The sequence below is a fragment of the Chionomys nivalis genome, chromosome 4 (genome assembly GCF_950005125.1).
Source record: "Chionomys nivalis chromosome 4, mChiNiv1.1, whole genome shotgun sequence".
Classification (NCBI taxonomy): Eukaryota; Metazoa; Chordata; class Mammalia; order Rodentia; family Cricetidae; genus Chionomys; species Chionomys nivalis.
The window spans coordinates 42,122,526-42,147,978 of NC_080089.1; the positions used below are offsets into that span (position 1 = coordinate 42,122,526).

Here is a 25,453-nt window from a genome sequence, read left to right on the forward strand (position 1 = left end):
GCCTAACTGGTTGTCAGTGGTGGGAAGTAATAAAACTGGGAGAAAAAACACTTCTTTAAAATCCCAGGCTGGGCGTGAATGTGCAGGCATGGCCCCGGGTAATTAGCCACTCTGCCCCACCAGTCTCTGTGGGCCCGTTGTGTTAGGTTGCTCCTCCTATGGCTCCTCCTCCTGCTCCACCTTCTCCTCCCCACAGGTGTGTCCCTGGGCTCTGGTTGCCAGCCCCACTCCCTGCCTGAGACACCCGCTGAAGTCACCTACCACGAGACCCCAAACAGCAGCCACAGGCCAGCAAGTGACCTGCCATGGAAGGTGCCGACGCCTCCAGGAGCAATGGGGCCAGCCCGGAAGCCAGGGATGCCCGTAGTCCACCGGGTACCAACGGCAGCCTGGAGAACGGCACTAAAGGAGACAGCAAGGATACCAAGACAACCAACGGGCACAGTGGGGAGGTGACGGAGGGCAAAACCCTGGGCAGTGCCCTGAAGTCAGGGGAGGGGAAGAGTGCCTTGTTTTCCAGCAATGAGTGGCGCAGGCCTATCATCCAGTTTGTGGAGTCGGTGGATGACAAAGGCTCCAACTACTTCAGCATGGACTCTGCGGAAGGCAGGAGGTCTCCTTATGCGGGGCTCCAGCTGGGGGCTTCCAAGAAGCCTCCCGTGTCCTTTGCTGAGAAGGGGGAGCTGCGAAAATCCATATTCTCTGAGCCCCGCAAACCCACGGTGACCATCGTGGAGCCAGGGGAAGTCCGCAGGAACAGCTACCCCAGGGCTGACTCCGGCCTCCTGCTGAGGTCTAAGTCGGGCTCCGAGGAGGTGCTGTGTGACTCCTGCATCGGCAACAAGCAGAAGGCCGTCAAGTCCTGCTTGGTGTGTCAGGCTTCCTTCTGTGAGCTGCATCTGAAGCCCCACCTGGAGGGTGCCGCCTTCCGTGACCACCAGCTGCTCGAGCCCATCCGGGACTTCGAAGCCCGAAAGTGCCCCCTGCACGGCAAGACCATGGAGCTCTTCTGTCAGACCGACCAGACCTGCATCTGCTACCTCTGCATGTTCCAGGAGCATAAGAACCACAGCACTGTGACCGTGGAGGAGGCCAAGGCTGAGAAGGAGGTGACTTGCCAGGCCTCTCGCTGCTTCCCCCAACCCCTCCCACCTTGACCCTTACTGGGGAGTTAAGTCTCCTCTGCTCGCTGTGCTCTTTTAGAAAACCAGTCTCTCTCCCACTGCACCTCCAGCCTGGGGTCAGAGGTCTCTCTAACTGCCAAAGGTCTTGGGAGGGGGGCATCCCATAAGTGAGTGGATAGAAACTCCAGAAAGATTAGAACTGGACCAAGTTCACGAGATAATTCTAAGTCGGGTCAGAGTGTAGAACTGTATTGGATTCTCTCCTGGGCTCTGCTCTCTCTCTCTCTCTCTCTCTCTCTCTCTCTCTCTCTCTCTCTCTCTCTCTCTCTCTCTCTCTCTCTCTTCATGGATAGAAAGCTCTTCCTTACAGAGCAGGACTGGACCTTAGGCAGTGGGTCAAGAGTGAAGGAGATACAGAGGGGACTCAAGGGCTCCTGAAATACCCTTTCTGCTGCCTCTAGCTGGCTTCTTGCTCTGCCCTATCCTGAAAGCCACTCCCTTCTCACCCCCCCACTTTGGTTCCCTTACTCTGCTCTCAGTTGGGCCCTGTGTGCTTTGTTTGTGTGACTTCAGCCAACAGGTCTGTGCCTGTGGGTGGAAAGCAATCGCAGCAAGAGCATGTATGGGTGGGTGGATGTAAATGTGTGTTTTATACGCATGCGGGTGTCTGCGAATGTGGGTGTCTGCCCGTATCTGCGTGTGGGCTACGTAAGTGTGTTTGTGTGAATTCCCTGTGTGTGATTAGGCAGGACGTTCATGGGGAGGAGCGGAGGCAAGTGCAGGCTTGCGGATGTGATGTGTCTGGGGAAGGTATGCTGGGCTGGGGCCACCGGCTTGTCCTTTGTTGAGCTCACTCACCCAGTTGCATGTGGCCTCCCCAGAGACAAACCTTCCTGGTGGCCAGTGCAGGGGCTTTGCTTTCTCACTAGCTTTGATACCCCAAGTTGCAGAGGGTCTCTCCTTACCCAGGTCTCTGATTAGGTGCTTGCTGGTCACTCCCATTCTGCATCTCCTGTCCCTACCCCTAGGCAGCAGGTACTGGAGTCACAGGTGGGAACTGACTCAGACACCTTCCCTTAGATGCTTCATTTGATTTCCAAAGGTGTCTTCAACTTCCCCTGACCCCAGCATCCCCTGGCAGCCTGGTTCTTAGCTTCATAATGGGAGGCAGAGGCAGGAGCAGGAAGCCCATCCTTGGGGACTGTGCTTAGAATTCCCAGCAGAATGGCGGGCACTGGGAATGCAGCTTTAAGTCTCAGGTTGTCTGTTAGGAGGCTGTCAGTCACTCCGTGTGAAACTGAGGGGTGAACTAGATTGTTTACACATTTCTCTGTGACACCCCAGAGTCCTTAGAAACATCTCTGAGGACTCTGGGATGGGAAGGGGACAAAGTGAACACAGGAAGCCAATATTGCAGGTCTTGCTTCCACTGAGAGTCAGGTGAACACACTGGCCTCTTTTCTATGTAAGCTTCGGCTCCAATGTGTCTGCAGAGGAGCTGGGCAGCCTGGCCTGGAGACACCAAGAGCTCCAAGTTTGCTGTTCTCAGTCAGGGGCTGCCGTAGGGTTCAGAGTCCTCGACTTCGAAGACTTGTGAGGTAGACAAGGAAGGAGAGGCTCAGAAAGACAAACAAGAAGAGACACCCTCCCAGGTACAGAAGTGTTTGTGGAACTGCAGAAGGAGAATTCCAGGCCTGATGGAGCATTCACAGACTTCACAGATTGGGGGACACACCCAAGGAAAGGAAGGAACCTGGCTAATATGGCTGGAGAAAGATGTGCCTAGGTCTTCTTGCAGTATCTGAGGTCACCTTGGAAGGGAATGGGATCCTGGAGTGACTGCCACCGTGGGAACTTGGGTAGCTTGTGTGTGTGTGTGTATGTGTGTGTGTGTGTGTGTGTGGAGTATGTGTGTGTGTGTGTATGTGTGTGTGTATGTGTGTGTGGAGTATGTGTGTGTATGTGTGTGTGTGTGGAGTATGTGTGTGTGTATGTGTGAGTGGAGTATGTGTGTGTATGTGTGTGTGTATGGAGTATGTGTGTGTGTGGAGTATGTGTGTGTGTGTGTGTGTGTGGAGTATGTGTGTGTATGTGTGTGTGTGTGGAGTATGTGTGTGTATGTGTGTGTGTATGTGTGTGTGTGTGCGCCATGCACTTGTGTATGTTCTTGTGGCACAAGGACAGATGAGAGGAGCGGAACAGAGCAGCCAGAAGACAGCGCTGGAGCAGTCTAAGGCCAGCTATTATGGGACTTGGAGACTTGGTGGACTTTGACCCAGAACAGGGGGTGGGAGGGAAGGTTTGATGGACTGGTGTGAAGCAGAGTGTCAATTCTGGCATCCTCTGAAGGCACCTGAGACACTCAAACACCGGCTGCCACATGGCTTCGTGCAAGGAAGCAGGCAGAACCAGCTCCACAGGCCTGCAGTGGGGCCGGTGAGGTCACCGAGCAGTGTCTGGGGTGGTTGCACAAATCTGAAGACGACACCCACGGCCACAGGCACTCATCCCTTGGACCTCAGTCTGTGTACAGACTTGGAGCACAGATGGTGCTGGGGAAAGGTCATGTGGTGTGTCATATGGTGACCCCTTCCTCTAGTGGACCTCAGTGTTCCCCTCTCTACTCTCAATGTCCTAAGTGGTCCCAGAGGTGCACACTGGTCTAGCTTATCTCTCTGGATTTTCTCAGGCTATGTTAGGCGAAGAAGCAAAGAGGGACACGAACATCCTATTTATCCATTTACTTCACCATTTTTCCCAAGTCCCTCCTGCTACAGCTGCCTTTCTAGGTGGCCCTGTCTTAAGGCACATTTGACATGGTCTCTGGGTGGACAGGCGTGTGCTGATGACATTCAGACTGGAGTGCCGCCCTAAAGGGGCTCATATTCAGCGATTTGTCCCCATTTTAGACGTCATCATCTGGCTCAGTTCTCCTACTGTGCCCTGTGGCTTGATTGCTCATCTTCTTGCCCAGTTCTCTGTGCAAGGCTGAGCTGCTCGGTTACTAGGCCAATGTAGCCACTGGTCCTTAGGTTTCTTACTGTGCTGGTTTAGGGAGGAAAGCTCTTTGAGCTGATGATGGGGCCTGGAATTCAGGAAGAGGAGCCGGACTAAAAGCCAGGGTGCCTAGAATCTCTTTGGGCATTTTCAGGGAGAATGTCTGGTTAAGGTACGAGATAGGGGCATAATCAAGGATCCTAAGGGGACTCAATCAAATGAGAGCTTTAAAGACAGGAAACAGGGAGAAAAGTGAGAACCAGGCAGGTGGGTGGTGATCCCGTCTCTGTGGAGCTCATGTGTGGGCCAGGGTTGGGCTTGGCATTTGCATGATTGCAAATGAAGTAGCCCAGTGGGGTGGGTGCCACACCAGGCTCAGAGATGCAGAGAGTCACACAAAGGCCAGGGCAGAAGAGCAGAGGGGCTGGGATTTCTCTCTACCACCTCAAACCTCTTTCCCCAGCAGGATTGGAAGAGTCTTCTAGTGATCATCAAATCCAACGGCCTCTCAAACAACAGGTTACAGGCTGGGTTCACTCCATGATCCCCAGCCTTGATCCCAGAGGTTCTGGTTCACATGGATTCTCATATATAGCTGGGCAGGGGAAGGTAGCCCATTTCGCTGCAAAGAAACTGAGGCTAAGAGATGGGAGGTGACATCTGCAGAGCTCATTGCTGGTCTGGAGATGCCAGGATGAAGTGTCTCATCCCCGTCAGCACTTTCCTCAGGCCTGAGGGCTGTGAGGAAGCAGAGGGAGTGAGAAGGGGACCTCAGTGACGTTGACAGACAGATACAGGGCTGTTTGACATGGGAGCATAGAAATAAGAAATCTATTCAGCATTTCAGATTCTTATCCAGGTAATTACCATGTGTCTGGGAGTACAAATTTGGCAATTAACTGGCTCATTTGGCAAATGTCACAGCCCAGGGCCCATGCAGTTAGTTCAGGCTGACAGAAGATCTTAGCGGGCCAGAGTCCTCTTCTGGGGGCCTTGCCGGTCCCCCTGTTAGTGCTTGGTTATGTCTGCACTTGATGGCCAATCTAGGCTGAAGCAGCATGGTTTTGCCACCCTTCCCTCTATTCTCAGGGGACTTCTACTCACTCAAGGCCACAAGAATTTCAAGGCTGGGTGACCCACGCAAGGGCCATCCCCACCATCAGAGAGGAGAGGCTCCAGACAGTGTGGGAGAAGGGAACAAAGGAAGCATTTAGGGACAGGCCTGGGCAGGGTGAAGGGAAAGAAGCGAAGAGTGGGAGGAAGCCAGGAGGGAGGGATGGGGAGGGGTGGAGCACTGTTGAGCTGAGACCTGTCAAACACGTGGGGCTGCCTCTACGTTCTGTGGGAGCAAGGAGAGTGGCAGAGAGGAAGCCGGAGCCCTTGTGGGTGGGGGAGGCGAAAGGAGGGGAGAATTGCCGAACTCCATCAGCTTCAAGGAGGTGGGGAAGCGGTGAAGGACAAGATCTCTATCTAGAGCAGCGCCTCTGAGGGCCATGGAGAAAGAAATGGGCCCTGTGATTACGTTCTGGTTTTACACCTGTCTTTCTCACAGTGCACACTCAGGCCAGCTATATGGTCTCTTGAGGCCTCGGTGACTGCAATTTCGAAGAATGGCTAGCACCACTGACCTTCACAGGGTCCTTGGCTTGTAGGAGATGCTCAGTGGCCCCAGTGACTTTCCTCCTGCGGCCATGGTTTCCCGTACAGAAAAAAAATTGACAAGCAGTAAGATTTGAGGCACACTCCTAGAGTTCTGACCCTAACTCCACTCCTCAGTGGGGCAGGACCCCTCCTGGAGGGGAGACCATTACTGTGGCACTACTCCCAGCCCCAGAACCTTCTGTGGCCTGCAGGTCTGGTCTTGCTGACTGTGGTGTGGGTCCTTCCCAGCCTGTGTCCAGCTTCCTTTGAGTACTAGAGAAAAGGAGAGCCAGTCTCTCGTCCGCCCTGACCCATTCCACCACCCACTGCTGCAGACAACCTGTCTCCGCTTCTGATCCTGCCTGCCCTTGCACGTGTCTGGGCTGGTCCCCTCCTCTCCACATAGGTGACTGGCCAACACCTCCGCTCTTCTCTCTAGACCTCAGGTGACCCCTGACCTCCTCCTCCCTCCCTTTCATAGAGTCGACTCCCAGGAACTGATCTCTCTTCATCCTTGACTCAGATGCTTCATGACTTAAGCCACATTGGATTCTATCCCTTGGACTCAGTACCTCTTCTCTTCCCCTTGGCTGGCCAACCCATTCTCCTAGGAAGGACCCTTTCCTCATCTGTGGGCTAACCATACAGCCCCTGATAGGTGTCTCTTGGCGCTACTGCTCACCCTAACTCTTATTTCTGGTTTTTACCTTCTCCCACTTCCCTCAGTGTCCTCCGCTTTCGAGTTTTCATGGTCTCTTACATCTTAAGTCCGATGTCTCAACCACTGTCCACCCCTCAGCCAGCCCTCCCTATCCTGACTGTGTCCCTACCACCTCTGGACCCCATCGGACACCAGACTCACCATCCAACACAGCACAGCCACCTGGGCATGGCTGCCACTGCCCTACTTGTTATGCCTATTGCTTTGCCCCACCTGGGAGGTGCCATATAGACGGGGCCATAGGGACATTTTTCAGTCAGCGCCTACTCTGTGCCAGGTGCTTTCTGGACGCTTTGCTTACAGATTCCCATCTCTCTTACACCCTCTGTTGTGGGTGTGGGAGCTTAGGTAACCTCCAAAGCACAGAGGAGCTACTGAGGCCTAGAGAAGTTAAAGATCTTGTCAAACCCTACAGCCTGCCTGTGGGCGATGGTTAGGGGTCTCGATCTTGGATTCCTATCCATGAGCTCTGGGTGAGCCAATTCGAAAGGCTCAGCTGCAGAAGATGGGAGGCCTCCTTCTCAACTTTGACCCTGGTCTCCCCCAGGAATCCTTTACGGATGGGAAAGTTGCTGGGACAGACCCATTATCTTCCTTTTTCTATTCCTTAGGATGCAGATCTGCTGCTCAGGCCTGGACCACATTAGGGTCTTCAAATCGTTAGCTTGGCCGGCCTTTGTTTCCTGGCCTTCTTGACCCTTCACACTCAAAGAACAGAGTTGGAGGGTGGGAGCTTATTCTTATTGTTCTCCTCCTTCCCACTGCTGTGTCTTGTCCCAAGCCTTGTTCCAGAGACCCCAAGGCCAAGTTCCCACCCTCATCCCTTCCTACGAGCCAGTCTTCCTCTCTGGTGATGACATTTTTCATGCTGTGGGGCTGTCAGACTGTGGAGGTGGAGTAGATGCTTACTGAGAACATCCTAGACTCTTTTTGCTTGGAGAGCCTGGGAGCCTGGCAGCAGTGGGCAGGCCACGGCATCAGGACTTCCTATTTGGGGGTCTCTGTGACCCCTGTGTCTCTGTCTTTTCTACCTTTGGGCACCATTTCTCAAAGGCCAGTGGGAGCCCATCAGTAGATGCATGCTCTGGGGGTTTGCAGCTAGCATCCCAGGGCATCCCCTCAACTTTTGCTGCAGACACCCACAGACACCCCTTAGTTTGGTGAGATGCTCAAAGGTCACTTGTGATGCTCACAGCTCCTTGCCAGGAGAGCTCATCATCCTAATGGTTTGTAATTTTTCTGCCTCAGCTGTTCTTATGGGTTCCTCAGGGAGGAGGCTAGGAAAAGGAGAGAGAGTCTGTTTTTAAATGGCAGCGGTTGTGGGGAGCTCTGAGTCATGCAAGACCTCCTTGAATGATCACCCCCTTATCTTCCAAGCTTTAGACAGGGCTTTGGGAACTCCAGTGGGACCCAGCAGAAAAGAAAAAGAGACATTCCTAACTCATTGAATAGCTTTGGCTTTAGCTTCATGCCCTCCAGTCTGCCTCAGTTATAGCTGGTTTTCAGAGAGGGACCTTCCCCCACGTGGAAGCCAAGCATAGATGGAAGGCTGATGTCTCAGTGCCCTCCTGATAGAGCCTCTTCCCTGCTGTCCCGGGATCCAACAGTCAGAGTGCCTCTGAACACGGGTCTCAGGTCCTCTCCTCCCCTTCTAGCCTCACTCTGTATTCTTTCCTTCAGAGAGCCTGGAGAAGAGTCCGCATCTTGCCTACACTGCAGATACGTTCCCTTTCTTATAAACAGGTTTACAGCCGTGCCTGCCTGGACCGAGTCTGTGCCGGCGGCAACCCCAGCTCTTGCTTGCAAAACAAGGCCTGCGTCATGCCACAGAAACGTTGCATGGGGTTACTGCTACAAGCCACTCCCTGGGCAGGGCTGTGCGGAATTGGGTTGAGTCCAGATCCTCTCTTTCACCAATGGCCCCAGGCCCACCGGAAGGACCATTAGGTGGGAAGGATCTGGGAGGCTTAACCCCTGTAAAGACACTGCCAAGCTGTTCAGCTCTAGTGGTCCGAGAGGACGGAAGTATGGCACTTGATGCATGGCTAGATCCTCGGCCACTAGCTCAGAGCCCAGCAGTTCTGGAGTGCTGATAACAATTGCTGAGTGAAAGGTTGCATGGATGAGTGTCGCATCTGCCTGAGTTTGCTTGTGTGGTGAGTCACCAGCCTGGGTCTCTGGTTCTGTTCCTCTCTCTCCCTGCTCACAACAGCTTCAACCTCCACATTTCCCCACAGACCGAGCTGTCACTGCAGAAGGAGCAGCTGCAACTGAAAATCATTGAGATTGAAGATGAGGCTGAGAAGTGGCAGAAGGAGAAGGACCGGATCAAGGTGAGTGGCCTCAGGCTCCCTTGCTGTGGCGCCCTCACTTGTCTCTATTGCTTGGGAGAAGGCAGACTTCAGTGCTGCTCCGGGCTCTGGCCCACAATGATACCCATACTTCCTTGTTTGGGATCCTCCCAGCCGCTTTGCCATTCCCACACACTTCCTTTCTCAGCCTAGGTCAGGCATTTTGGTAGGATTTTGCAGAGATCCTAGACCCGTTCTTCAGTGAGCTTTCCAATGTCCTCTGCTGTCTGATTTGCTCACCAGACTACCTAAGCTACTACGTACACCCCATTTCTTTTCTACTTGGGCCAGTGTGGTAAGCAGTATGTCTGCTGTGGCTTGGATAATGGCAAACTAGTATAAAGTTATTGACTGTGGAATCTGGCCTCAGGAACGGCCAACTGATTTACTCCCCAAATAAGGTTTGCTCGAGTTGAGGCAACTCAACTCAACTGAAGCAAGCATACCCCGACTTGAAGGATATTGTCTGAGCCTCTGGAGAGTCACTTGAGCATGGAATAGCGGCTCATGTTGACCCACCCAGGGGAAAGAGCCACAGTAGATAAGGAAGATTAGACAATAAGAAACACCTGCAGACAGATGTGGTGACACACACCTGTAATCCCAGCACTCAGTAGGTAGAGGGACCAGAAATTCTAAGCCTGGACTACATAGTAAGTCTGGGGCTTGCCTGTTTTACTTGAGATCCAGTCTCAAACAACAACCCAAATCAACAACCCGCACACTGGTGTGGTTATCAACTGGCATCTCTCAGTGATGCCTTTAAAAGAGATTTGTGGTCAAGGAGGCTTGCAAAGTTAGGGCCCTGAGGGTTCTTTAAGTCTGTTGGAAAGCTAGGGTTTTCCCTTAATGCAACTCTTCTTCATCCCCCTCCATTCTGGACCTAGAGCTTTACCACCAATGAGAAGGCCATCTTGGAGCAGAGCTTCAGGGACCTGGTGAGGGACCTGGAGAAGCAAAAGGAAGAAGTAAGAGCTGCGCTGGAGCAGCGGGAACAGGATGCTGTGGACCAAGTGAAAGTGATCGTAGATGCCCTGGATGAGAGGGCCAAGGTGCTGCACGAGGACAAGCAGACCCGGGAGCAGCTGCATAGCATCAGCGACTCGGTGCTGTTTCTGCAGGTATGGACGCCACCATTCAGATCCTCAGTCCTCTCACTCAAATCGTCCATCTCGCAGACTCATTCCCTATCCACCCATGCCTGCCTTACCCATTTACCCACAATCCATCTGTCCCTTGCTTACCCATTCACTACCTGTCTGCTACCCATCCACCCACTATCAATCCATCCATTATCTGCCCATTCACTACCCATCCATTCGCTTCTCATCTACTCACCATCCACCCATCAATCCACCCACCCACCATTACCTATATGCTCACTATCCATTCAATCATTCATCCCTCCATCTACACATCCAATACCCATATACTCACTATTCATCCATCCATCCACACATACATACATCACCCCTTCAATCACTACTAATCCACCCACCCATCTACTCATTGCCCACCTACCCACCCACCATTCATCGGTTCATTACCAACACGCATGCACCCACTATACATCAACGCACCATTTACCCACCCATTCACTACTAATCCTTCCATCTATCTAATTTCCTTTCCAGTCTACTCTCTACTACTCTAAGGATGGCACACAAATGTCACTTTGTACCAAGTTCAATTGCTATGTACCAGTAGTGCTCTGGGCTTGATAAGAAAGGGTTCTGTGATTAATTAGTAATGCCTGCTTTGGGTAAGGGAGGAGTGGCATAAGAGTGTTGCGTATTTGTTATCTTTGATCTAGTCTGTTTGTGTATTCATGCATCCATCTTTCTGTCTGCTAGAATGTTTTGCTACTCCTGGGCGTGCAGGACTCTATCAGGTGCAGAGGCAAATAGAGAAGTCTAAGGCACTGTTTCTGCCCTCAAGCAGCTGCAATCCAGCTGGGAAGATAAGACATGTACAATTAGAGAACAATATGGAAAAGTGTGTAATTAAATGATAAAGCGTGTGGCTCAGGAGATAAGTGCCTATGGAAATTCAGAGAAGGGCCGGCAGGCTAAAGCAATCTGAGGACAACTTTGTGGGGGAGGTGGAGTTTGAATAGGGTCTTGCAGGCTGCTTAGGACCGGAGAAGGAGGAGGGGTGTGCCAGAGACGAAGAAGGGAGGTGTGGAGGCAGAGGGAGTGAGGCTGTGAAGATGGAAATACCCACACTGTTCTAGTATTCTAGTATTCTCACGTACCCTTTCCCCCAAAGACCACAACTTCTGCGTGTACACATCAGTGGTAGGGGCTGTGGAGCCACTCATCCGAATGCTAGTTCAATCAAGACCGACTTTAGCTGACTCATATGTCCAGCGAAGAAGAGCAAGGCTAGCTATCCTGCCTACCCTAGAACTCTGGCTCTCAGCACAGAGTCCCCAGCTAACCAGAGAGCTCCCATGCAGACCAAGGTCCACATAGCTCACAGAGAATGGCAAAGTTAATGACTGCTTTTCTTTCTTGGTAGGAATTTGGTGCATTGATGAGCAATTACTCCCTCCCCCCACCTCTGCCCACCTACCATGTCCTGCTGGAAGGAGAGGGCCTGGGACAGTCACTTGGCAACTTCAAGGATGACCTGCTCAATGTGTGCATGCGCCATGTTGAGAAGATGTGCAAGGCTGATCTGAGCCGCAATTTCATTGAGAGGAACCATATGGAGAATGGTAGGTACTCCCTTGTCCACGGGGTTGAGGCTGGGGGTGCTTCTCAGTAAATTCCTGCTGTCTGATGTCGGCAGGAACCTGAGTGGTTGACTCCTCATGGTCTCCATTCCCTCATCCATGGGAGCATGTTTAGACTAGGCTTCAGGGATTCTAGCATTCCCATTGGACTGGCAGTTATTACAAGGGACCTAGGGCAGGGAGATTCTGGGAACTGCCGCGTAGGTGCCTCCTCTGTGGGCCATTTATTAGTGTCAAGGAGTGGTTTCATTCAGATCTCCATCCGACGGCCAGGTCTAATCTAGCAGTTGCATCCCTGTTGCTGCTTGAACGGGCCACTGGCAGCCTTCAGAACGAACCTATAGTTACATCTGGACTTGGAGGGAGGCCCGTCACCATGGTTGCTCTGAGTCGTGTTGAGCCCACGGCTGAAACTGGCCTGGTGGGGTTGGAGATGATGCGGCATTGGCGTGTCTCTCTGACTCACCTGCCCTGAAATCAGCTCTTTCTCTGAGTCACACTCTCCCTGTAGAGGTCAACTGAATTATCTCCCAGAAAGCCTGCTAACCTGAGGAACTGCCCTGTTAAGCCCCATTCTACCCAATCCCAATCCCTTTAGGGCCCGAAGCCCGGGTACTTTCTCCAAGGCTACGCCCCAATGGCTCAGACCCAGGGCAAGGTCTTCAAAAACAGCCTGATTAAGGCCTCATAGCTATCAACACCCAACGGAAATGATTCTGTCTAGTCTCCAGGTAGATCACATCACTCTTCCCCGAGGAGAGGGGCCTAGGAGAGTGGAGGGGACCACCCGTGTATGATACCATGCCGTGTCCCTGTGAAATATGGGGGATGTTCAATCATACCTAAGGACATATAAAGCCATTTTAGCGGGACAATCATTTGACTTAAATGGCACTCAGATCCTGACAGCCTTTTCCTAATGACGATCACCGTGATCCTAATGGGGACGGTGACAGCTGAGGTGATTGAGGGCTCCCAGGATGTGGGCCTTCGCTGAGGTCCTTCCTTCCTTGGCCTTTCCCTACTCCCTTGTGGGGAGTTAGCCCTTGCAGATGCTCAGGTACTCAGGGAAGCAGCCTTTCAAAGGGCCCCCAGCTGACCGGGAGAGGTTGCCTTTGGGCTTCACACTCTGCTCGTACGGCTGCTAGGCTTTAGTGGCTTGAAGGAGCATCTTCATCTGTGGTACAAACCTCGCAGGGGAGTCCTTGGGAATGGTTTGGGCAGAAGCGAGAGAATGGTCCTAACTGGGGTAGGGAGACTGTGAACCTTGTAGAAATCACCCCAGCTTCCTGGTGGTGGTTCATTGTCCCGTTTCTAGGTCATGATGGTTCCTGCCACAGTCTCTGTGCAGGTGTGGCCCGGCGTCCTATGTAAGGTGTGTAGTGAGATGGCAGCCAGGAGCAAGGCTGGGTGTGCTGATTCAGCTGCCCTGCACTTGTGCTGCAGGCCCAGGGGAAGCCTCCTTTGCCTTTGTTTCTGTCGCTGTTGCCTAGCGGCTAGATGCTATCTGTTGTAGGAGATGGAGGATGGGTAGCTGATGAGCCAGGCCTTGGAGTGACCACCTACTGCTTCCTAATGATGGCTTGCCTCCCAGACCAGGGATGCATCCCCATGTCCACAGGCCCAGGGCACAGAGGCACCAGGTCACGTCCAGAGATTTTTTTTTTTTTGTTTTTGTTTAGTGGGACCAGGGCTGGACAAACGCCTTTAGTCTACTGTGTGCCAGGATCCTGCTGGTGATGGAGATGAAGATGAAGGATAGATCTGAGCCATTCACTTCTTACTTGAGAGAGAGCAAGAAAGATGGAGACACTAGAAGTCAGGAAGCAGTAAGGGACAGGAGATGGTCGTAGCGGCCTCTGTAGGGTCAGAGGCAGAGTTGGCCACTGAGAGATAGGTTAGTTGGGGCTTGAGGGCCTGCAGCTGTGTGCAGCTCACCCTACACAGCTGGCCAGATCTCTGGACCACAGAGGCCAAGACAGGACCTCAGTCAACCACCTGATGCCGCTGGCAGTGTCTGGGGCTGAGGTATGAAGTAGGGCCAGGCATCAAATCCCAACTCCTCCTTGATTGTCCTGTTAGCAGGGGCATCTCACTGCCCTCACCTCCCGAGCCTTGATTTCCCCTTCTGTCACATGGAGATGGTCATACCTGCCCAAGAGCTGATGTACAGATCAAATAAGAAATGGGCCCCCAAAATGGATATCTCCTTGTCATGCACACAACTCCCCTTGCAAGGAGGAGACTGTGTGCCCGGGAAGTGGCTCACTGCAGGAGCAGGGGCAGTGTGGACCGTGTCGCCGCATTCTCTGAGGCTGTGGTAGTTTGCCTGTCCCTGTGAGCCACCTGTTCCTCTGCTGACCTACCTCTCTTCCAGGTGGTGACCATCGTTACATGAACAGCTACACAAGCAGCTTTGGGAATGAGTGGAGCACGCCCGACACCATGAAGAGATATTCCATGTACCTCACACCCAAGGGTGAGGGAGAGTATGCTACCAACGGCCGAGGCCCAAAGTCACTCTCAGATAGGTTCTTCCTGGGTAGAGTGACCATAACTCAGTGTGTCTGGCCCCTGCTTCCTGTCCCTGCGTGGTGGCTTCCAGTGCCTCCTTTCACTCTGAGGTGACACGTGTCCTGGGTGGTGACAGGTTATCCAGCACTTGGCTCCTTAGATGCATTGGTCCCCCCTGCAGCCTGCCACTCCCGCCCTTCCTGTGGCCTCTGTCCTTCAGTATCTCACAGACTTTCCTCCGGCAGTCCAGAGCTGTGTGGTGGCGCTTCTGCCAAAGTTGCTGCAAGGAGTGGGCCCTGGGTAGGGCTGCCACCTTCAAAGCCAGTCTTCCCCTCTGTGTGTTTCCCTCAAGTCATCTGCCTCCTTAGCCTATAGGGGGGCAGCCTGGGAGCTCTAGGCCAGGACTTGCCTGTCCCTGGCTTAGAATAGTCTGAACATTCTTAGGCGTTAGTGATGAACCACCACAGTGCTTGGAACATAAGGGTGGGGGTACCAGGTCACAGGGTAGAGGGGGTGTGCAGGTGCATTTGGGAGCTAAGCGGCCTGGAGAGGAGTGAGGGTGCTGGAGAGTGGAGGGTGGGGTGGGAGGGGAAGGTCTGAGAAGGCACTTAGCTGGAGGGAGGAGCCAGAGGTCCTGAGCAGTTACTGACAGATCACGCTGCAGTGGGTAGGCCAAGGGACTGGGAGAAGTGAGCTCATCAGATAGGAAGCTCTGTACCCTGCCTTTCAAAACAACACTCAGACTTTTGGGAGGTTCTAGGCAGCAGAGGGCACTGAGATTTCACCTCTGACATTTCAGACCCAGTCTCTGACATCAGTCCTGTCCCTCTCTGCCCAGAGCTCTGCTCCTAGCCAGTTCCATGAAAGGACAAACTCTGCTGGCTGGGTCCCGAGCAGCTCTCTGTCTGTCTAGCCTTGTCTCTCTGGCTCTCCCCCTCTGTCTGTCTAGCCTGGTCTCTCTGGCTCTCCCCCTGGTCCAGAACTAGCCTGATGGGATGGTCCAAACCCCACTCTTCCTGCTTGATTCTCCCTGCATAAGGGAGAACCAGGACAGAGTGGCCCCGCTCTTGGCCACCAGGTGTGGGAAGTGCTACCTGCCACAAGGGCTCCCTGAGAGTGCCAGGGCTGAGTCAGCCTGAAGCTGGTCACTGTCCCCTCTGGCTTAGTCCCCATGAGTCAGCTGTGACATCTGTAGGCAGAAGAAACAGGTTCTTCAGGTGTCCCTGCCCTGCAGGGACAGGATGGGCAGGACACCTGCAGCTCCCAGGCTCAGGGTAGAGGAGAGGCTTGGGAGGGGCTGCAGAGAAAGGATCAGGGAAACAAGGCCACTAAAGGCTACCAGGCCAAGCCTGGAGGTTTAGAGTCAGTGGGATTAGGATGACTCCCTCCCTTGGAGAAGTAAGTTCCCAGGCTCAGGAAGGAGGGGCTCTCTGGCCAGTACAAGTGTGTGTGTGGGGGTGAGGGCTATGGGGGGGTGGGAGGGTCAGGTAGGACAGTGAGGGAAAGGGGAAGAGCAGGCAGGTGCTAGGTTGGGCAAGCCAGCAGTGGGTGGGGTGTATGGTGTCTGGACAAGGGGGCTAGAGACACAGGGCTGTGTGGGAACACAAGGCAGGAGGGCAGTGAGCAGTCACAGGCTCTGCTGATACCTGGGACAAGTTCCCAGGGGGCTCACTAGTCTTCTGCAGGAGGCTAAGTCTGTGGGGTGAGGACCCAAAGCCTCTACTCCCCCTGCCCCCACCACTGTCATGGCCTCCCCTTTCTCCTATTCCCCCAGATCCCAGGCTCTGCAGAACAGTTCAGACAGGCCCTGATTCAGGAGCGGGCTTATCAGCCGCCTGCTCTCAAGGCTCCCAAGTAGAATGACCAAGCATCTTAGCATACTCAGAGTCATCAAGAATTCTAGTGCTCTGGGAACATCAGCCAATAGTGTCCCCTCTGCTCCCCAAAGGGTTCTCATTTGGATGGGGAAAGCCCAGTGGGAGGGTCCAGTGGGCTCTCAGGGAGATGTACAGGGTCCTGTCTAGGATTCACCCCAAGTCAGAGGCCACAGGCCTCGAGTTGAGTCAAGCCCACCTTTCTGAAATGATGTTTCTGCCACACAGGGGGCCGGACATCTTACCAGCCATCATCGCCCAGCCGTCTCTCCAAGGAGACCAACCAGAAGAATTTCAACAATCTGTACGGCACAAAAGGTAGGAGGGGGTTCAGCTTAGAGTAGGCAGGGGCCCATGTAGGTGTGCAGGAGGGAGCATGGGATGATGGTCCCAGGACAGGCTGAGCCATGGATTGAATTTGAATGTCTTGACTACCCAGTGTGAGATGAATATAGGGAACCAGGGCAGGACGTGTGTGTGTGTGTGCGTGTGTGTGTGTGTACATGCACATGTGTGCTGGCTAGTGCAGAAATGCATGATGTCATTGGTTAGAAGAGAAGCTACTGAAACCCAGCATCTTTTAAAACTCCCCAGTCCATTTGCTCTTCTTATCCCTGAGGGATGAGTAGGAGGAAACGGGGTGAGTGTCTGGCTGTGGGGGCCTCTCCCAGCAAGCATCAGGACAGAAGGCCGACAGGCCCGAGTTGACTTTTGTCCTAGTCATACAATGATTTATCTAAGGTGCAAATGGAAAGGAAGGCATGACTTGACATGAATCCCAGAGGCACCACCACGACGACTCCTTATGACAGAAGTGTGATGGGGGCTGGGATGGACCTGTCCCAAATACGGCTGTCAAATGCAGGGTCTCCTGCTCTGTGTGCTAAGGAGACCATTGTGCTCCAGGTCAGGGCTGTGTGCTCCTGAAGCCTCTGTTTGGGGGGGGGGCTCTGTTTAGGGGACCTTGATTCTGTGTTAAAGTTCCTGGGTAATGAGACAGTTTGGCCAGGCACCCCCACCTAGATCCAGCACTGGGGAGACTCTTCAATGGAGAATAGACACCTGGAAACCGGAAGGTCACTGCCATCCAGAGGAGAGGACAATGCCTGCACCTCTCTGCTGGTTATTAATATTCATAGCTGCAGAGGCCCGCGAAGCTAGCTTACTTGGTAAAGTATTTACCACGCAAACACAAGGACCTGAGTTTGATTCCCACCACTCATGTGCAAAAACTGGGCATAGCTCCACGTCCCTGTAATCTCAGCGCTTGGAGACAGGAAAATCCCGGAGTCATGCTGACTGGTCTGTCTAGCCAAATCAGCAAGTGCCAGGTTCAAAAGAGACCCTGTCCCCAGAACAATGTGGACAAGTGACTACAGGCACCTGATGTTGACCTCTGGCCTCCACAGGCACACATATGTGTACAGATGTACATGAACACCTGCCCACCTACTACCTACCCTTCATTTCCCATACAAAACATTTACAGGTCTGACCAACCCAGAAAGCACCTATAGGAGAGAACAGCAGCAAGACAATTCATTTTAACCATTCGTGGCTAGTTCATGACTCGGTGGAGGTGTGCCTTGTATCCTGATTCTTACTGGATGAGGCCCCCAAATCCAGCTTCAGGGTGGCTACTTGCCTCATTTCACCCAATTCATCCATTAGGACGAGAGGAGCACATGGGCACGTGGGCACTGCTGCAGAGGGAGCTTCACTTAGGAGGCACCCAAGGCTTCCTGCTGCCAAGGAAGAGCTGGTGCCTTGTCAACAGGGACTCCAACATCACCTTGATGCCCTTGATGTTTCTCCCTTCTTCCTCTTTCTCTACATCACAGAAGCCTCCTTGCACAGAGCTGTCTGTTAGCTTGTTCACCCCTGTGAACAGGACACTAGGCATTCTGTCACCTGTCTCTGTCCCCAAGCGATAGGACGTGTTTGTATTTATTTGTTCATTAGTTAGTACATGCATTCATCAAACATGCAGCGAGTACCTTCTAGGAATAAGGCTCTGGCAGGCATTGGTTTGATGTTGAGCCAAACAGTCATGTCCCCAGCACCACAAGAGATGGACAATTAAACAGCCAAACTGCAACCCAGGGCATGGGGTGTGCAGGATAATAAGGGGCAGCAGGAAAAGGTACACAGGGTTCTGGGAGAGGTGGCATGGAAACATGCTGTATGAATTTACTGGGGATGGGGAGGAAGGGCGGATCCCAAGTGAAGGACCATTCTGGATCCAATGCCAGAGACAAGAAAGAAGCTATTGTTGGAGGAAGTGAGGTCACAAGTTGGCTGGAATTCCAGGAAGTGGGGTGGGAATGAGCAGCTCACACAAGACCTGTATGTTGTGTTCAGGGATGCCCTTTAATTTGAGGAGAGGAGCTAACAAGATGGCTGAACGGACAAAGGTGCTTGCTGTGCAAGCCTGGGGACCCGAGTTTGGCTCTTGGAACCCCATGTAAAGGTGGTTAGAAAGAAACTTGACCTTCCGTGTGGGCTGTAGCACAGGTCACTCCGCACCCCATCATACACACTGCACAGCACAAATCCACGTCTTATTGCAAGGACAGTGGGCTGCAGGAACACATCTATCCTTTACACACCTTCCACAGCAGCAAAGGCTGGGGACGTGTGATGCAGGCATAGTGGCGTCCTGACTTCAGAGGTAGCAAATGGACTAAGAGTCAAGGACTTGGATCTTGTCCTGGTCCTTCCTTCCTTCTTCAGGCCAGCCTTCCTGGGTCTGATGTGCCTTTATATTTTATTTTTTATTTATATATATTTTTTAGTTTTAGTTTTTTTGACACAGGGTTTCTCTGTTGCTTTGGAGCCTGTCCTGGAACTAGCTCTTGCAGATCAGGCTGGGCTCAAACTCAGAGATCCTCCTGCCTCTGTCTCCCAAGTGCTGGGATTAAAAGTGTGTGCCACCACTGCCCGGCTAAACTATGTTTTGATTTAATTTGTATTTTCCCCCAACCATGCTTCTTCAAGACAGGGTTTCTCTGTGTCGCTTTGGAGCCTGTCCTGGAACTAGCTCTTGTAGACCAGGCTGGCCTTGAACTCACAGAGATCCACCTGGGCCTCTGTCACCTGAATGCTGGGATTAAAGGTGTACACCACCACTGCCCAGCTTGATATGCCTTCTTTGTCCTGCCAGGTAACTATACCTCCAGGGTCTGGGAGTACTCGTCCACTGTTCAGAACTCTGAGGACATGCCCATTGTGCAGGGCAACTCCTCCTTCTCCTTGAAAGGTGAGCTCACCCCTACTCCTTGCTTTGTCTTGAGGCTGTCCTGCTTGAGTCTCTGTTCCCTATCTGGCTAGTTCTCCCCTCACCTTCTGGAGGTGAGGGCTCCGACCTAGATGGAAGCTGAGCCTGGGCCTTTGGTGCATCCCAAAGAAGGGAAAGGGGCCAGGCTGTGGCAGTGTTTCTTGGGTGTGACACACATACTACATACTGACTCCTGAAGATGGGCTGGGACGACAGGCCTCGGTGACTGGAGAGGCATCCCTATCTGTGTGGCCTAAATGCTCCCTTGGGTTACTTTCCCGGCCTCTCTGCTATGGAAATGATTTAACTCCCCAGTGCCTCCCAGCAGCTGGCTGGATCCCACTCTTCCTATAGAGTCATCTTGCAGCAGCTCCTCTGGGGAGGTGGGATCAGGCCTTTAGGGTCTGACATTCTTTTCCTATACTTGACCCCCACCTACTATTGTCTTCCTGTAGGTCTTGAGCTGGTTGAATGGTCTGCACCTCCTGCCCCGTGGGGTTGGGGTCATCCTGAGGATATAGGCTTGAAGCGGGGTGTTGTAGTGTACAGTGCAGCGGTGTGTGCTATTTCCTGTGTGTAGCAGGCTCAGGGCCTATCTCTCCCTCTAGGCGTTAGAGGCAGCTCTGATGGGGATTTCACCTCTCCCTACGCCCAAATGCCTGACCCGGGAGGATCAGCGGCCGGGTTCCTTGGGACGAGAGAGAAAGGAACTGTTTGGAGCTACCCCCCCCCAAAAAACCCCCACAGCAAACAGAGGCCTCTGAAGTGGCTTTAGCACTTAGTGGTCCAGTCCAGGCTAAAGAATAGTCTGTATGAAGGACAAGATTCCTGAACTACTACTAGCAAGATGAAGAAGGGAAGGAATAGGGGATTCTAGTCTTCAGGATCCAGGAGAAGTCCCGTCCCTGGGCCAGGTCTGGGATGCTCTGGGACTCGCCTTGGCATGCTGGCTCCCGGAAGATGCTTATCTGTTCCCTGATCAAGCCTAGCCTGAAGGCCACCTGGCACAGAGGGTAACAGCTCTTAGCCCTCAGACATTGCCCAGCAGACTGCAGAGAGTCTCTGGCTAAGGCCTGTCCTGGAAGGACGTCCAGTCAGATACAGGGAATCCACCTCACCCTCACACAGAGTAACTCACCAGGATGACTAGGAATGGCCTAGACAGGTTGCCCTATTTGTCAGAAATATAGCCTGGAGTCCTGAGACCCCCTGCTCCCCATACCCTCTACCAGGCCCACAGGCAGACAGGGAACACCTGGGCTACCAAGGCGGCTCCAGTTTCCAGGTCTGGAACTAGCTAGGCTGTGGAGCACGGAGGAGCATAGTGCCCCAGTGAGGTGTTAGAGTCTCGGCCTCCTGGATAGTAGGCGCATGCTGCTAACACCTCTCTCTCTCCCAGCAGGCACTGGGAAAGCCCCCTATCAATTCACAACCTTGGGACAGGCCACTGCAGAGTTTTCCAAGCCACTGGACCGCAGTGGGCTCTTTAAAAACAATCCCGGTACCCACCTTCTTCCCACCCCTTCCCTTCTTCTGCCATAGCAGGGCAGGTGGGCCATCCTGGGGGAGATCTCTGCCACTTCTAGGGTGTCCTGGTCCCTATTCCTCAGAGCTCCCTAGAGAGAGATGCATGTCCCGCACCCCTGCCATCCTAGCTCACTCTCTCTGGATTTCTGCCGGCTGCCGAGACTGTTCTCCTGGGCCACTCCTGTTGTCCCCCCTCCCCCTTCCCTTAGCTCTAATGGCTGGTATGGGTTTTTCTTTCTGAAAACCAAGAGGTGAGGTCTCCATTCCCAGTCTTCATCGTCACTCAGGAACCATAGAATCTTCTCTTTCTCAGGCAGTTCCTGCCCTAGGTGCAGGGACAGACCCAGGGGTTCTTGTTTCTGCGGCAGCAAGTGCTGCAGGTGGTACGGCCCACCCCAAGCAGCTGCAGCCTCCCTTGACAGTGGCTGCCAAGGACAGACACTGTTAATCTCCCCAGCTTCTCATTCTTCAAGTCACAGGCCAGTTTCTTCCCAGCCGCTGCTGTTTGCCCTGCGGGCAGAGTGGTGTTTCCATTGAGCTGTGCAGTTATGTTCTTTATAGAAGTCCTGGGCTGAGAAGGAGAGCCAAGGAGGTGGCAGGCAGTTTCATCCCAGGCTAGCACCTTCTCACCAAGTGCAGAGAGCCACCTGCTAGGACCTTGGACTTACTGTCCTAACCTTGAGTGACAATCACACTGGCAAATGGCTGCCCTTCTGTGGGTTCCTGGTCTGCTGCTGTGATACAACCAGAGCCAGGCAGGAGGAATATGATTATGGATTTCGGAGTCTGGTAAGCCATGGTTTCCAATCCTGATAGCTACTTGCTGCCATGTGACTCAGGTAAACTGCTGAGCTATAAGAAATGGGAGGACCGAGCAAGAGGAAGGCACTCACATGGTGCTTGGCACAAGTTGGGCTGAATAAATGAGAAACATCACCCCGACCCCTAGCACAGCATAGCAGGGCCTAGAGTCTTTTTTTCTGGGCAATGTTGGCTGGGGCTGCTGACTGAAGGACTGTCCTGGACTCTGGGAAAGGGACAGGTCTTTCGTGGTAAGACCTTAGGGTGAGGGGTGGTGATCTTAGCAGCGTAGTGCAGACCTGGACGGGGAGCAACACTCTTCTGCTGCCTGTCCCTGTCTACCTGGCTGGCTCCTTTTCCTTCCCTCTGCCTTGCCGCTTCCTTTCTTTGGCTAGCCTCCCAGGACTGCCAGCTGGCAACTGTGCCATCCCAGCTGCTGCACACCTCTGCAGGTGGCTGAACTTGCTCTTGGGCTGGATGATGCTTGGGCGTCACTCTGGGGCAGGCAGCTGAGCTGCTCCATCTGGGGGAAGTCCCTGAGCACCAGCCCAGGTCCTCTTGACTGGAGCATCTTGTCTTTCCAGGCTATCCCTCCCTCCTCCGGAGCCAGGCTCCCAAGGCCCAGCCTCAGACTTGGAAATCTGGCAAGCAGACTTTGCTGGTGAGTAAGGTGTACTGGGAGGGCTGCTGGGCACAATCGTGTCCAGGGACTCGGCAACTGTGCAGGCTTTCAGAGTCTGTGGGAAGAGAATACTTCTCTGGGCCATACTATGAACATGGGAGATAGCAATGACCCAAGCAACTAACCACATATGGCAAAGGGAGAGAGAGAGCAAGTGGGGATAGGGGGTTATATGCAGGGAACCTGGGTAAAGACACACTGCCTTTGACCTCAGTTTAGAATCTGTAGCATGGACAGCCAGGGTAGGTATTTGCAAGTGATCACTAGGTGTCTATGGTGGCTTGATCTCCAAGAGTTGTGTGGCTGTAAAATACTTAGTCCATTGGTTGCACAAACGTCCGGGAGATGGGTCCCTCTCTTGGGACTACTTTCCAGCTTTGGTAGCATAGAGGCCATTAGGAGTGATGGTGTGTGTTCGGGGGAGCTGGAACATTAGAAAGGTATATTCAGGATTTCCTCTCTAATAACTATAAGCCGGGCTTATTAAAGAGAAAACAGCAATGGTGGTGTGTGTGGCCAGGATCCAGACCACCTGCTGGCACCTCTACAATGATGAGATGAAATGTCCCCCGATTCCCTGAAGACTGGATGCATCTTATCCTTGCCTGGGAATGGCAGTAATCAGAGACTGTCACCCTGGAGCCTTCATCTCCCCTCATGTTTTCCTCCTAGGGTTTGTGCTAGGTCCCGAGAAGGCTAACCAGGTGCCATGCGGGTAGCGTCAGGGTTTTGTTGAGATGGGACCAGAGCTTTTGGCTTCCACTGCTTTTGCATTTTGAGGTCAGAGCACAAGGTTCGCCCTGTTCTACAGAGATCAGCTGGGGCTAGTTTAATTGGAAAAACTCTTTAATTTGTGGACGAGAGGAGCTAAGTGATTGTGTATGTAACGTGCAGCTGGGCCCAGGGGCATCGAAGCAGCAGGACTGTGGAAAGCAGATAATGGGAGTCATTCTCTTCCTATCACATACATTCCTGTCCCCCAGACCTGAGTCCCCACAGAGAAGGCCACAGAGGGTTCTAGCAGGACAAGGCTGTGCTGTCCGACCGGCACCTAGTACTGGGATGATGGAAACCAGTGTAGTGTGCATAGAGGCCAGCCTAAGACGCAGGCTGGGACCCAGCCATTGCCAGCTTGCTATGTGGTCACGTATGAGTTGCTCTTCCATTTCTTACTTGAATTCCTCAGCCTGGGGATCTCGCAGCGCTCCTAACTCTCACCTACTGCAATCTTAATTGGGAGGGCGGTGGGGAATCAGCTTCCTGCTCACCCTCTGCCCCAGCCTCTCAGACTGCAGCCATGTTCACTGGTCTGCAATCCATATGCTATTGACCCAGCCACTCTGAAAGAAGAATCCCTTCTACCCTGTGCCCTTCTTGGGGATCCCAGAATGGACCCGAGGGCTGGAGAACCTGGCTTCAGGTCTGGCCTTGCTAGAGCAGCCTCATGAGTTTGTCCACGCTCAGTTTTCCTCCTTGGGACTCTGTTTCTTCCTTTGTGAATGGATGGTCTAGCCCAGGTCTGGGCTGCAAACCCTCCTGCCTGGCACTGCCTAGGTTGGACTCCTGCTCTGTAAGAGTCACAGACCAGGAGTGTCCAGGAGGCACAGAGCAGCTCCATATCTGACCCACGTAGGGACAGCTCCTCTTTGCTCTTCCATCCTGGCCTGAGGGACCTGACTCCTCAGTGCCCAGAGGGAGGGATTAGGAGGGCCAAAGGAATAGGTAGGGCTTGATTTTCCTGAAACTGTCACGTGACATGACCCAGCGAGGAGGCTGGGAAAGTTGTTCATGGCTCTGACCAGAGAGGCTTGTGCTCCACGATTATGGAGGGTGGGTGCTGAGCACAGTGGACTGGGACCGTGGTTCATTCATCATGTCTGTTAGGGAGAACCATGTGGAGAACCTAAGCCGACACGTGAAATGCTTAAGACAGAAGAATGATAGCAAGAATTGGGGTGAGACTGGGGATGATGAGATTTGGAGTCCAACCTCTCATCCTGTTCCTCTTGTTCATTAGCTGGGTGGCTTGGGCAAGTTGCCTAGCCTCTCTGTGCACTGGTCTGCTTGCTTATAAAGTGGCCATGGTCACAGCAGCCCGTTTAATTGGATGGTTGTAAAAACTAATTGAGCCTGTCGGCGGAAAGCCCTTGGCACAGTGATGCGTAGTTTCAGAGAACACACAGCGCTATGCACATGGTATCTGCGGTGGCACCGGGAAGACACTGTGGGCTGCGGATGCAATCCAAGTTCGTAGACTAAGTGGCGGGAACGGACTCTAGTTAGAATTTGGACCTAGAAGTTCTGATGCTGTCAGGGGCCGCCTCCTGGAAGCAGGTCAGGCCACAGGGCACAGCAGGTTGTAGGTTCCAGGAGGTCCAGGTTGGGCAGGCTGTGGGGTTCTGCTACCACCTGGCTACCCTAATCATTCCTGTTTCCCCACAGTCTCACTACCGGCCATTCTACGTCAACAAAGGCAATGGGATGGGGTCCAACGAGGCCCCCTGAGTCCAACGAGGAGCTCCACAACCCCGTTCTCCCTGCGCCCCTGCTTTCCAAGATGCTGCGTTCTTGCGGGGCAGGAGTCTGACCCCACTCTGCCCTCCCACAGCCTCTGAAAGCTCCCCTCCCCAGCTTATGCTGGCTTCCTCTGCTCCCCTATGGGTTCCTTTTCTGCTTGGTGACATACGGCCGCTATGATTTCTGTGTGTGAGGCCAAGTTACCAACCACAGGGTGAGAGACAGTTGGGTTCATTTCTTGTAACTCTCTCCTGAACCTGGCCACCAGGCCCACATGGTGCCAGTCTCTTTCCCCTGCCCAGGCTCTGCCTTGTCCAGGCTTGGTGACCATTTCCCTCCACCGTGGACAGTAGGTGCCCAGTTAAGGCAACCTCTCTGTGTCTATCCCTTGGGCTTACGTTTTATCAGCAGCCCGAGTCTGTCAGGAGGAAATAGGCCCTGTGTGTCCTCTCGGATCCCACTTACTAAAGCCTGGCTGGCCTGGCCACACCTTAGAGGTTGCTCTCAGCATCTTGGCTTTGTCCTGGTCCAGTTGTGAGGCTCTGCCATGTCCCCTCTGAGGCTGTAAAGCCGGGAAATGGTTCTCCTTTCTGACAAGAGGATCGTAGCCTAGATATTTCTCCACCATGGCTAGGAGGAGCCGTTCCCTGATGTGCCACAATGCACTCATGAAAATTTGCCCGTAGACTT

At 53.2% G+C, this 25,453-nt stretch overlaps 1 protein-coding gene across 2 annotated transcripts; it reads left to right on the forward strand.

Moving 5' to 3' along the window:
- The first annotated feature begins 305 nt into the window (after positions 1-305).
- Positions 306-24,825, forward strand: Trim29 (tripartite motif containing 29). Of its 2 annotated transcripts, XM_057768501.1 has the most exons (10): positions 306-1,109; positions 8,721-8,816; positions 9,722-9,955; positions 11,355-11,553; positions 13,949-14,050; positions 14,596-14,598; positions 16,188-16,277; positions 19,123-19,218; positions 22,149-22,225; positions 24,689-24,825. In XM_057768501.1, exons 1-10 carry the CDS (start codon positions 306-308, stop codon positions 24,749-24,751), a joined length of 1,764 nt encoding a protein of 587 aa, XP_057624484.1. In that variant the 3' UTR covers positions 24,752-24,825. The 2 variants fall into 2 exon arrangements, with proteins under 2 accessions (XP_057624484.1, XP_057624483.1); XM_057768500.1 differs by lacking the exon at positions 14,596-14,598.
- The last annotated feature ends 628 nt before the right edge of the window (positions 24,826-25,453 follow it).

Excerpts from the sequence above, each read along its gene's own strand:
- Trim29 (XM_057768501.1), top strand. The coding sequence starts at position 306 with ATGGAAGGTGCCGACGCCTCCAGGAGCAATGGGGCCAGCCCGGAAGCC. Across the intron at positions 9,956-11,354 it reads ACTCGGTGCTGTTTCTGCAG|GAATTTGGTGCATTGATGAG; the intron begins GTATGGACGCCA and ends CTTTCTTGGTAG. Across the intron at positions 22,226-24,688 it reads CTGGCAAGCAGACTTTGCTG|TCTCACTACCGGCCATTCTA; the intron begins GTGAGTAAGGTG and ends GTTTCCCCACAG.